This window comes from Canis lupus, chromosome 27 (genome assembly GCF_048164855.1).
Source record: "Canis lupus baileyi chromosome 27, mCanLup2.hap1, whole genome shotgun sequence".
Lineage (NCBI taxonomy): Eukaryota > Metazoa > Chordata > Mammalia > Carnivora > Canidae > Canis > Canis lupus.
The window spans coordinates 11406410-11417771 of record NC_132864.1 but is presented as its reverse complement, the minus strand read 5'-3'; the positions used below and the strand labels follow the sequence as shown (position 1 = coordinate 11417771).

General features: G+C 51.9%; 1 protein-coding gene and 1 long non-coding RNA gene across 3 annotated transcripts in view; one reads left to right on the top strand and one right to left on the bottom strand.

The window, feature by feature from the left end:
- Window positions 1–4489: 4489 nt before the first annotated feature.
- On the bottom strand, window positions 4490–6396 carry LOC140619180 (uncharacterized). Its single transcript, XR_012019108.1, has 2 exons — window positions 6167–6396; window positions 4490–4694 (listed from the first exon to the last, which is right to left on the bottom strand). It is a non-coding gene; the product is annotated as an uncharacterized lncRNA (long non-coding RNA).
- Window positions 6397–6665: 269 nt separating this feature from the next.
- AACS (acetoacetyl-CoA synthetase) overlaps window positions 6666–11362 on the top strand; it is a 58088-nt gene continuing 53391 nt past the window's right edge. Inside the window, exon 1 of one of the 2 annotated variants that reach the window (XM_072802154.1) lies at window positions 6666–6870. In XM_072802154.1, the coding sequence (XP_072658255.1) occupies window positions 6741–6870 (130 nt within the window). In that variant the 5' untranslated portion in view covers window positions 6666–6740. The remainder of the gene's footprint in view (window positions 6871–11362) is intronic. The other variant, XM_072802153.1, reaches the window with a different exon arrangement.

Genomic DNA, 11362 nt, shown 5'->3' with positions numbered 1-11362 from the left:
AATCTTAAAAAAAAGAACACCCACACACAAAACTTTCCAAATGGCTTCTAATCACACTTTATTTTTTTTTAATTTGTTTTTTATTGGTGTTCAATTTACTAACATACAGAATAACACCCAGTGCCCGTCACCCATTCTCTCCCACCCCCCGCCCTCCTCCCCTTCTACCACCCCTAGTTCGTTTCCCAGAGTTAGCAGTCTTTACGTTCTGTCTCCCTTTCTGATATTTCCCACACATTTCTTCCCCCTTCCCTTATATTCCTTTTCACTATTATTTATATTCCCCAAATGAATGAGAACATATAATGTTTGTCCTTCTCCGACTGGCTTACTTCACTCAGCATAATACCCTCCAGCTAATCACACTTTAAATAAAATCCACAGTCCTTACCCTGTGGCCTCCCAAGGTCCTGGAAAGCCACTTCCATTTGACTGGGTCTTTGCTTTTACTATGTCCTCTCTCTGAAAGGTTCCTCCTCCTAAGGCTTAGCGCTGAGTGGGATGCTCTCCCTGCCCCCCTTTTTAGGTAGAGAATCTTCAGACTGTGATAGAGGGGCATACTAGTTTGGGGATTGAATACACCTTGGTTCTTACTGATGCCTGCCTATCTTGGGATCAGGTGTTCTAGGCTATGTCATGTGGATGATGAATGTACTAAAGTGAACACAAGCCCCTTCAGGGGAGAGCGCAAGTGGAATGACCTTTGGTGATTGTCTCGGTTAGCATGCTTTTGGCAGCAAGGTATGGCAATCTGACTCCCTGCGGCTTAATCCATGATGACAGTTACTATTTATTCAGCCAGAAGCCCCTGGCTAGTCACAGGATTGCTCTGCAGCTCAGCAAGAGGATCCAGCTTTTCGTCCTCTGCTCTGCCACCCTCTGCTCAGGGGCTTTCTTGTGCCATGCTTCAGCGGATCGCTACATGCCCAGCGCAGCTTCCTGCAAAACGTCCTCCCAGGGGAAAATGGGTGCAAGTCCCCCCCCACCCCCATTCGCGCCCTTTCGAGCTCATTGGCCGAGATTTGTTTTTTTTGCCCACCCACAAGCCAATCCGGCAAAGAAGAAGGAGGGCTGTGATTGGCTTAAACTAGAGAGGACGTCAACCCCTGGGGACCAATTTCCAAGGGCCATGTGATGCTCAGCGGCTTTTACACAATTGACAGATAATCCACCCCATTCTTACAGTCCTTCAGACTGCCGGAGACAGTATCTATGTTCTCAATCCTCCTTGACCCACTTAACAGACACAGAGGCTTACTATGAACTCATCTCGATTCCTACTTCCTTGCCCTGGGGTATTAACAGGGTCTCTGCTCCAAGACCTCCTCTGATGAGTAAATGCCATTCTTTCAGCGCTCTCTGGCTGAGACGTGTCTCCTAAGGGTGAAGTTCGGCTTGGGTTGGAATGTACTGATTTTGGAATAACCAGAGAAGTGAAATTTACAGACACCGATTCACTTTCTACTTTTCAATATTTTCTCTTCAAAATGTCTCGATACATTGAAGAACATCCACGGATACATTTTTAAAAGATTTATTTATTCATGAGAGACACAGGCAGAGGGAGAAGCAGGCTCCATGCAGGGAGCCCGATGTGGGACTTGATCCGGGGACTCCAGGATCATGCCCTGGGCCGAAGGCAGATGCTAAACCGCTGAGCCACCTGGGCTGCCCCACGGATACATTTTATTTTATTTTATTTTTATTTTTTTAATTTTTTTCCACGGATACATTTTAAAGGCCATTTCTTTCAGATCTGGTCTCTCTTAATGGATCAGACAGATGAACGTGTATGGTATTCAATTATGTCAGGTGTATTCATTCCAACGAGAGCGAATCATCATTTTTTTTTTGTTTTAAACCTCTCAGTTTATTTTTTTTATTTTTAAAAAAGATTTTATTTATTTGGGAGAGAGAGAGAGAGAAGGAGCTCAGGGAGGAGCAGAGAGGAGCAGAGGGAGAGGGGCAAGCAGACTCCCTGCTGAGCAAGGAGCCAGATGGGGTAAGGGGGAGGGGTGTCCATTTTGGGACTCTGGGTCATGACCTGAGCCAAGGGTCAGATGCTTACTGACTGAGCCACCCAGGCACCCCTAAAACCCTAAGTTATAAAAAGGATGTTCATTTAAGGCTATGATGAAACTTTCCAATGTCAGTTTAAGTCAAGATCCAATCCCTTGAGTTGGCACAATCCTTCCAGGAGAGCCTCCAGAGTTGGATTTGGTGGTGTTCCTAGTAGGTGGGTAGCTGTCAGTGGTCCACGTTATTTCCTAGCTGTCTCTCAAGGACAGATTTTTTGGATTCTTTTCCAGTTGCATCTTAGCATGATGGTATTTGTTTCTATGTGTACAAAGAAATATCATTCTTTGGGGGGATCCCTGGGTGGCTCAGTGGTTTAGCGCCTGCCTTTGGCCCAGGGCATGATCCTGGAGTCCCTGGATCGAGTCCCTAGTCGGGCTCCCTGCATGGAGCCTGCTTCTCCCTCTGCCTGTGTCTCTGCCTCTCTCTCTGTGTCTCTCATGAATAAATAAATAAAATCTTAAAAAAAAAAAAAGAAATATCATGCTTTGGGAAGAGAGGAGAAAAATGAGATCCATATTGCTAAAAGCACTTGGACTTTCAGATAGCCCTGACTTGTACTCCAACTATGGGTGCCACTCCTCTTCCAGACCATCAGTTTGGGCCTTTTTGGAAAACTCTTCACTACTTCCAAATACTCTTGCTTTTCTCTTGAAGCTGCTTTCAACATATTCCAGAGGACCCAATACGTTTTCATAATTTCCTGTCTCTGAAGAAGTGTAGGTGCATCTGGTCTGGCCAGGAAAATTAATTTCTTTTCTTTTTTCTTTTCTTTTCTTTTTCCTTTCATTTTCCTTTTAAAAAAATATTTTATATATTTGTGAGAGAGAGAGACAATGCAAGAGAGCAAGCATGAGTAGGGGCAAAGGGAGAAAGAAACAGACTCCCCGCTCAGCAGGGAGCCCAATGCAGGGCTTGATCCCAGGACCAAGACCTGAGCAGAAGGCAGAGGCTTGACCGAGCCACCCAGGTGCCCCTGACCTGGTAAATTTCTGTGTTCTTTTAAAAATCTTTGAAGTACCTAGAATAGGATGGAGTTTAGAATTTTGGGAGTGTGGTGTATAAAGAGTACCAAACTAGGGGCAGCTGGGTGGCTCAGTCAATTTAGCTTCCAACTCTTGATTTCAGCTCAGATCATGGTCTCAGGGTCATAAGATTGAGCTCTGCTGGGCATGGAGCCTGGTTAAGATTCTCTCTCCCTCTTCTTCTGTGTTTTCTCTCTCATCAAAAATAAGCAACAGGTACAAGGAGAAGAGGGTAAGTGCGAGAAGAGGGTAAGTGCAGAGATGCAAGAAAGGTTGCACATAGACAATAAATAGTTTAAGGTTCTTGGTCAAGAAGGGCCAGCAATGTTCCCATTTTAAATGGGAGGAACTTTCTTGAATCTCCTCCTCTTCTCCCTGTCTAATCTTGTTAAGAAGGATGAGACAGCAAGGTGAGGCCTAAAAAGGTATTTCCAAGGGTTTGTGTGTGTCTGGATATGTCAAAGGGATGATGACAAAGTACCCAGTTATTTTGGCTATATAAACTTGCCTCTCCCTTGGGTCCTCTACAGATGCTTTGCCTGATTGGGTGGGCCAGGATTAAGGGATTAAGAATGAATCAAGTGGCTGTCAGGTGTGTAAACCTAGCCCTCCGCCCTCCGTGAGAATTGGCCAGTCCCCTAGTCAAACTGCAATTTGCATACTCTATGAAGGCCAGGTCTATGCCTTACATAGCAGAACCTCCTTGCCTAGTTAAGGACGGGCACCCAATAGGCATTTTTGAATGAATGACTGTTTCTTTTTTTATGACTTTATTCATTTATTCATGAAAGACACACACACAGAGGCAGAGACATAGGCAGAGGGAGAAGCAGGCTCCCTAGCCTGATGCAGGACTTGATCCCAGGACCTGAGATTATGACTTGAGCCAAAAGCAGATGCTGAACCACTGAGCCACCCAGGTGCCCCTGAATGGCTGTTTCTTTCTTTTTTTTTAGATTTTATTTATTTATGAGAGACACAGCACAAGAGAGAGAGGCAGAGACACAGGGAGAAGCAGGCTCCATGCAGGGAGCCAGACATGGGACTCAATCCTGGGTCTCCAGGATCACAACCTGGGCTGAAGGTGGTGCAAACTGCTGAGCCACCTGGACTGCCCTGAATGATTGTTGAGCTCCTATTATGGATCAGGCTCTGGGAATCCTGGAGAACCTGGTGAAACAAGGATTTTGCTCCTGTGGAATTTGCATTATGGTGTCAGAGGAAATAAACATCAGTCCCTCAAAGATGACTCTCCTGCCCAGTCAAGATGAACTCATGCCTTGGCAAAGGTGATAACTCAAACAAAGAGCCAGAGCTGGCTCTAGAACTTTGAGGTGGGGGAGGGGGGACAGCTTTTCTGGAAATCATGTTTACATAGCAAAATCCTGTTTTATTTTATTATTATTATTTATTTATGATAGTCACACACACACATACACACAGAGAGAGAGAGAGACAGAGACACAGGCAGAGGGAGAAGCAGGCTCCATGCACCGGGAGCCCGACGTGGGATTCGATCCCAGGTCTCCAGGATCACGCCCTGGGCCAAAGGCAGGCGCCAAACCGCTGCACCACCCAAGGATCCCCAAGATCCTGTTTTAAATGAGAACCTATGTTTATTTGTGGTTATTGACAGATGGAAGCTGTTTGTGATTTTAGTGGTGAGGTTGCTTCATAAAACTCCCAACACTGAAAAAAAACGTGGAGAAGCTTATTGGGTTGCTGTCAAAACAAGTTACAAGGAATGTGCGAAGGTCCTTAGCACAGAGCCAACCCATGTGCAGTAGGAGTGAAATAAATAAACCTTCAACATATACCCAAGTCCCATTTTTCTCTGCCACCTGGTCCAGCCACCATCATCTATTTCAACATTATTCTAACTGGTCTCCCTGCTGATACACCTGCTCCCTGAAGCCTATTCTCAGCTGAGCAAGCAGAGGGATTCCTATTACAGTCAGAACATGTCCCTCTCTTGCTCAAAACCTTCAGTGGTCTCATCTTGCCCATGGTAAAAGCTGTTCTTCACGGTCTTCAGGAGCCACTTGGGCTGCCTGCCACGTTTCCCTTCATTGATTTTATCCTCCTCCTCTTAAAAAAAATATTTATTTGAGAGAGAGAGAGAGAGAGAATACGTGCAGGAGCAAGAGGGAGAAGCAGGCTCCCTGCTGGGCTGGGAGCCCAAGCTGGGGCTCCATCCCAGGACCCTGGGATCATGACTTGAGCTGAAGGCAGATGCTTCAGCACCTGGAGCTGCCCAGGTGCCCCCATTGACTTTATCTTCTACCTCAGGTCTTTCAAGTCAAAGAAAAAATGCTGGACACTACTATTTCTCAAACTACACCCAACACTCCTCAGGACTTTAGCACCTGCTGTCATCTCCGCCTGGAAACTTTCTCCCCAGATACTGAAGAGCTCATGACACCTGTCACCTGCTTCAAGTCAATGGTAGATGTCACCTTTTCTTTTTTTCTTTCTTTCTTTCTTTTTTTTTTTTTGTAAGATTTTATTTGAGAGAGGGACACCAGGGTGGCTCAGAGGTTGAGCGTTTGCCTTCTGCCCAGGGCATGATCCTGGAGTCCCTGGATCGAGTCCTGCATCTGGCTCCTGCGTGGAGCCTGCTTCTCCCTCTGCCTCTCTCTCTGTGTCTTTCATGAATAAATAAATAAAATCTTAAAAAAAGCTTTTGAGAGAGAAAGAACGAGCGGTGGGGAGGGCAGAGAGAGAAGCAGGCAGACTCCCCACTGAGCAGGGAGCCCACTCGGGGCTCAATCCCAGGACCTCCGGGATCGTGACTTGAGCCGAAGGCAGATGCCCGACCCACTGAGCCACCCAGGTGCCCCTGACGTCACCTTTTCATGGAACCTTCCCTGACAGCTCTATTTAAATGGAAACACTCGTCCTTCTTTCTTTTCTATCCTTCCCGGATTTCTTTCCATAGTACTTAACACTTTCTATTATACACGAATAACAGTATACGTATTATCTACACGACACTCTTGTACACTATATATTTTCACTATTTGCATTGTACTGTCTATGACCTACCTATCTCCTCCGCCCCTTACCTCCTGTTGACCCAGGGCAGGAACTTTGCTTCGTCCGCTGCTGCACCTGCGGAGCCCCGGACGGTGCCTGGTACCCAGCAGCGCTAGGTTATCTGCAGGAAGAACAAATCAATAGCGAATGAATGAGCCCGGGCACCAGCCCCGGCCTCCCGCCCCCGGCTTCCCGCGCTGCTGCACCCCTCGGCGCCGCAGGGGAGGTGGGAGCCCGGGCGCAGTGCGCCTGCGTAGCCCCACCCCCCGCACGCGCGCGTGGGTCCAGGGCCCTGAGGCCGCGGGGCGCGGCTGCCCGCACTCCTTTGCGAGGCTCGGCGCCCGCGGAGGGTTACAGGCGGGGGGCGGGGCCGCGGGGGCGGGGCCTCGGGCGGGGGCGGGGCCTCGGGGCGGGGGCGGGGCGGGGGCGGGGCCGGGCTGGGATCCCGCAGGCGGCGGCCGCGCCGCGCTCAGTAGCGCTGCCCGCCCGCCGCCCGCCGCTCGCCGCCCGCCGCCCGCCGCCCCGGACCCCGCCGTCCCTCCGCGCCGCCGTCCCCGGCCTGGCCCCCGCCGGCCCCGGTCGCCGCGCAGCCCCGCCGCAGCCATGTCCAAGCAGCCGCGGGCCCGCCGGGAGGAGATCCTGGAGAGCCAGGTGATGTGGGAGCCTGACAGCAAGAGCACGCACATGGACCGCTTCCGGGCGGCCGTGGCTGCTGCCTGCGGCCTGGCGCTGGGTGAGTGCGCGCGCCGCCCCCGCTGCCCCGCGCCTGCCGGGCGCCCCGGCCCCCGAGCCCCCGAGCCCCCGAGCCCCCGGGGTCTCCTCCCCGCCAGCTTCCGGGAGGGGCCGCTGGAGGTGGGCAGGGCTCCCGTCTCCCCGGGGTGGGGCTCCTTCTGACCGTGCGCTTTGCCCCCTGTCTGTGCTTTCAGGTGCACGGCCCCTCCCCGCTGTAGCATCTGTGTCCCAGGAGGGGCCCCCCACTCGCCCTCTTAGCATCTTTGTCCCTGGGAGGCTCCCCCACCGCCTTGGAACCTCTGGGGCCTGAGATCCCTCGCTAGGCTTCCTCCTTGGGAGATGAGGTGTTCCCTGGCGTCTTGCGTCTGGCTTGGGGGCAGGGGGGGCTTCCTCCCAGACATGGAGTCTTTCTAACTTGTGGCTCTTCCCCTATGTTTGTGGGGGTCACTTGCCAGCCAGTAACACCTTGTGTTGTCCCCTCCTAGCCCCCCCCCCCCCCAACTTGACATCACTAAAGGGCTAGCATGGAATCCAGCACCCACAGGAGAAAGACACTCTTTTCTGAAAGAAAATACAGCCTTTGGGATTGAGGCAGGACTCGTTTTCCTCCTGTTTACTTTACCCTCCCAGCCCCCGGCAGAACCTAGGCATGGCCCCTCCCTGCAGCCACCACCCTGGCTCTCAGAAACTGCCTGGCCTGGCTGCCTGTGGGCCGGCCCGCGGGGGCCCGTTTTCTGGGTGAGAAGCACCTGCACGTGTCTCCTGCCAGCTCTAGCTGGCTTGTCCAATTTCCTGCAGGACCTTCCCCACCTTCAGGGGTTTCAGCTCCTCTCTGGCCACTTCCCTCCCCTCGTGGCCCTCAGCTGGCTTCTGGGACTCCTGTGGTTCTGTGGTGGCATCGCTGTTCTCAGCTGCCCTGACAGAAGTGGACATGGGGCCATCTGTCCTGTGTAGGGGAGTCCTCAGTGACACTGCCTTGCTGCTTACATCCCCCACTTTCCCGGGGCCCTCGTTCCCTCTACTCTGAACACTGGCCGGTTTCCTTGCTTCCTGCTTTTCCTTCCTCTTCTCTTCGGGACACCCTGCTTGCTTCACTGGAGCACAGGTCTGACTTTGTCACTCCTTAGCTCAGAGGCTCACAATGGTCCCTTGTTGACCGTGGAATTGCATGGTGCCACCTGGCAGCTTCCAAGCCTTCCACTGTATGATGGGTGTCATAGCTTCCAGTGAGCCCCTTCCCTTGGTGAACCCAGCTCCCTCCTTCCTGCTCACTACACAGAAAGCATCTTGGAGACAGATGTGGCTTATTACTCTGGGCCTTTCAGGTATTAGCTGGTAAATTAACGTGTGTAGGATTGGGGGAGAACAGACCTGATTCCCAGAAAGAGCCAGGAGTAAGATATTCATCTGTGTCACCTCACCTCAATTCCATCTTTCTTTCTTCTGCTAGCAGAGGTATAGTGTTCTCCTGTGCTTAACTAGCCTTGGTGCTTTAGGAAATGATTGCACATGAGTTGTGAGGTGGGTGAGATGCATCTGACCTGACTACCTGGATTTTGAACTGGCTCCACCACTTCCTAGCCGTGTGACCTAGCTGTGAGACCAAGTCTTACTTTCCCCATCTGTAAAATGGGCATGGTGAGAGAGGACCTGTGTCAGTGGGTGGTGTGAGGGAGGCAGGAGGCCCTCACACCCAGCGGTCACCTGCACCTGGCCTGTGGGTTGCTGCATAAACCCGACCACACACTGGCAGCTCCTAGTTGGCCTGCTCAGGGCTGGTAGCTGGGGGAATGAGCCCAGACTGGACTTGAAGACTTGGCTCAAGCGGCTCACAAACTGGGAGACTGCATAGGAAAAGCAAGATTTCTGACTTCTTTTGAAAACCCAAAGGCCTGTGATCTGTGTCCCCACATGGTGGCAATGAGCTGGGCTGAGCTGGGTTCTCCTCTTGGTTGGAGGATGATTTAGAGCTTGGTGTTTGTCTTTTCCTCCTCTTCCACTCCTGATGGTTGAGCCCGTCTGCTGCTTCTCTCTCTTCCAGAAGCTCAGCCCTGGAGGTTTTGGGCTTTAAGGTCTAACTCAAATGCTGCCTTGTCTTGATCATTGTCTTTCAATGTTTTCTCCTTTCTCCTGTTCTCCAAATGCATGTAATTTGGACTTTCATACTGCCTCGCCTTTTCATTAATTTTTAAGTATTCAAATTGCTTAAGGACTGCACCCTTGAACTTGTATCCTCTGCACACCTCCTCCTCCCTGGGGCGTGCGTGTAGTTGGCATGCAGTATTGAGCAATGTTGTACCCCCACGTACAGAGAGAGCAAGGTACACATCTTCCCGGGGTGCTTCAGTTGTGCTCCAGCTTCAAGGATGGATGGATGTAGGGATGGGGGCGCTTTCTCCAGCTTGGTCTGTCACCCTAGACCAAGGTTGGCATGAGGTTTCTCCCCCAGCCTTGGCAGGGTTACCTATTCTCTTACCCACTACGAGGGCCACAGGTTGGTTTGTTTTTCTCACTGCTTCTAGCAGAGCTCACCTGTGGACTCCCAGAAAACCTACATAGACCTGGGGGCCCTCCGGATGCAGACCTCCTATGGAGCAGCCCACTATGGCAGCCTAGCATATGTGCATGAGAGGCCTCTTTCACAAAGACCCCAGGGGTCACGCTGCATGTACCAGCCCTCTGTAATTAGGGGAGTGGCACCTGCTTTAAAGGACATGTTCTTTTGGTGGACTGTGCCACGTGTCTTTCTGTATGCCACGAGCTACAGATCATTTCAGCGTTCAAGCAGCTGGGATTGCGTTTGCCCACAAATAGAAGGCTGGGTCCCTGTTCTCAAATGGCTCAAGCGTAGCTGGGAGAGAAAGCTCTTGCAGGACAGCAGCGCTGCAGTGAGTCAGTGACCAGCCTGGGCCCAGGGGCAGCCAGCTGTGTCTCCAAAGCACTTTACTGTGGACTGGGTCTGTCACTGCAGTGGAAAGAGGCTGCTGGGTCTTGATGAGGTTGGGAGGTGTAGACTGGTCTGAATTCTCGTGGGTGGAGAGGAAGAAGGGGGTGAATTGCAAATTCAGATGCCTATGGGGGGCCCAGCAGGTGAGGTGGATAATGGTACCAGTTAGCTTTTATTATTTAAAAAAAATTTCTTTTAAAGATTTTATTTATTTGACGCAGAAGGTAGAGAGAGCACAATGGGGAGTTGGAGGGAGAGGGAGAAGCAGATGCCCTGCTGAGCAGGGAGCTTGACATGGGACTTGATCCCAGGATCATGCCCCAAGCCAAAGGCTGAAGCTTCACTGACTGAGCCCCCCAGGTGCCCCACCAGTCAGCCTTCTTGGGTGCTTTACATGCATCCACTGATACTGCCCTCAGTAAGCTGGCCAGGTACATGCTGCTTTGACCCCATTCCCCAGCTGGGAAAACAGAAACTCAGTCTGGGTGGGGATGTTGCAGCTGTGAGTGGTGGACCTGTAGTCTGTTTCCAGAATCATTAGTCTCTCCTGCATTATGTTGCCTTTTGAATGTGGGGGAAGGCTCAGGGGAGGCTGGTGGGCAGCTGTCACCCAGCTCGATAGCTGCTTGTCACTATGTGGTGTGACAGTGCCTTAGCCATCCAGGAGAGCAAGGCCACGGCTGAGGTGTCCCTGACCTGGCCTGGCCTCAGAAGTAGCCCTTGGTCATTTCCATAACATCCTGCTGGTGACACTGAGGAGCCCTGCTCAGTGTGGCGAGGGGGGCAGCACACAGATGGAAGTGTGGGAGGCCAGAAGCATAGGCGTCTAACCCCAGGAGAAGGTGGGAACACCGAATTTCACAGTACGTTGGCAGCTAGATCAGGTTCTTCATGAGCACAGTGCAGATTGAACCACACGTGCCCATGGTGGGTCATCTGGGCTTCAGGAGTGCAGGCTGTGAGTAGGGGCCGGGAGGGGGTGAGTGGGGGCTGGGAGGGGCCCCTGCTGGTCTGCGGAGTCATTCTTGATGACCGGGCTGGGCCGGGCTGGGTCTTGGAGGGTGGAGGAGTTTCTGCGCAAGGTCCATCCTTTTCTCTGTGGTCCTCCTAGTGTTAGGGGGCTGTGGGGACCGCTCAGTTCCCAGATTGGCAGGCAGGTGGCATCTTCCTCCCTCGTGGACCTTGTTGGTGACTCACTGTTGATGGGTTTTTGCAGTCTTCAGTGGGGGCGTGGGTGGCAAGCCTTTGGTCCATCTCCGCGTAAGCTGGGAGGGGAGAGAGTTTTTTGTCTTGGAACTCTGGCTTTTGTGAGAATCAAGATGACCAAAAACAAAGACCAGGAAAGAATGGAGCTGTGGGTCTGTTTGGGGGCAGGGCAGCTTCCTCAGTGGGGGCTGGGCAGAGGCTCTCTCTCCCAGGGCTGTCCTGGGTCTGCATTTGCCCCACCTTCAGGACCAGAAGCTGGAGCGCCCCTGCTCATGAACGCTTTCAAGTACCTGCCCAGCCCTGTCCCCAGGTCGCAGCCCATCATATCGCGTCAGCTAGC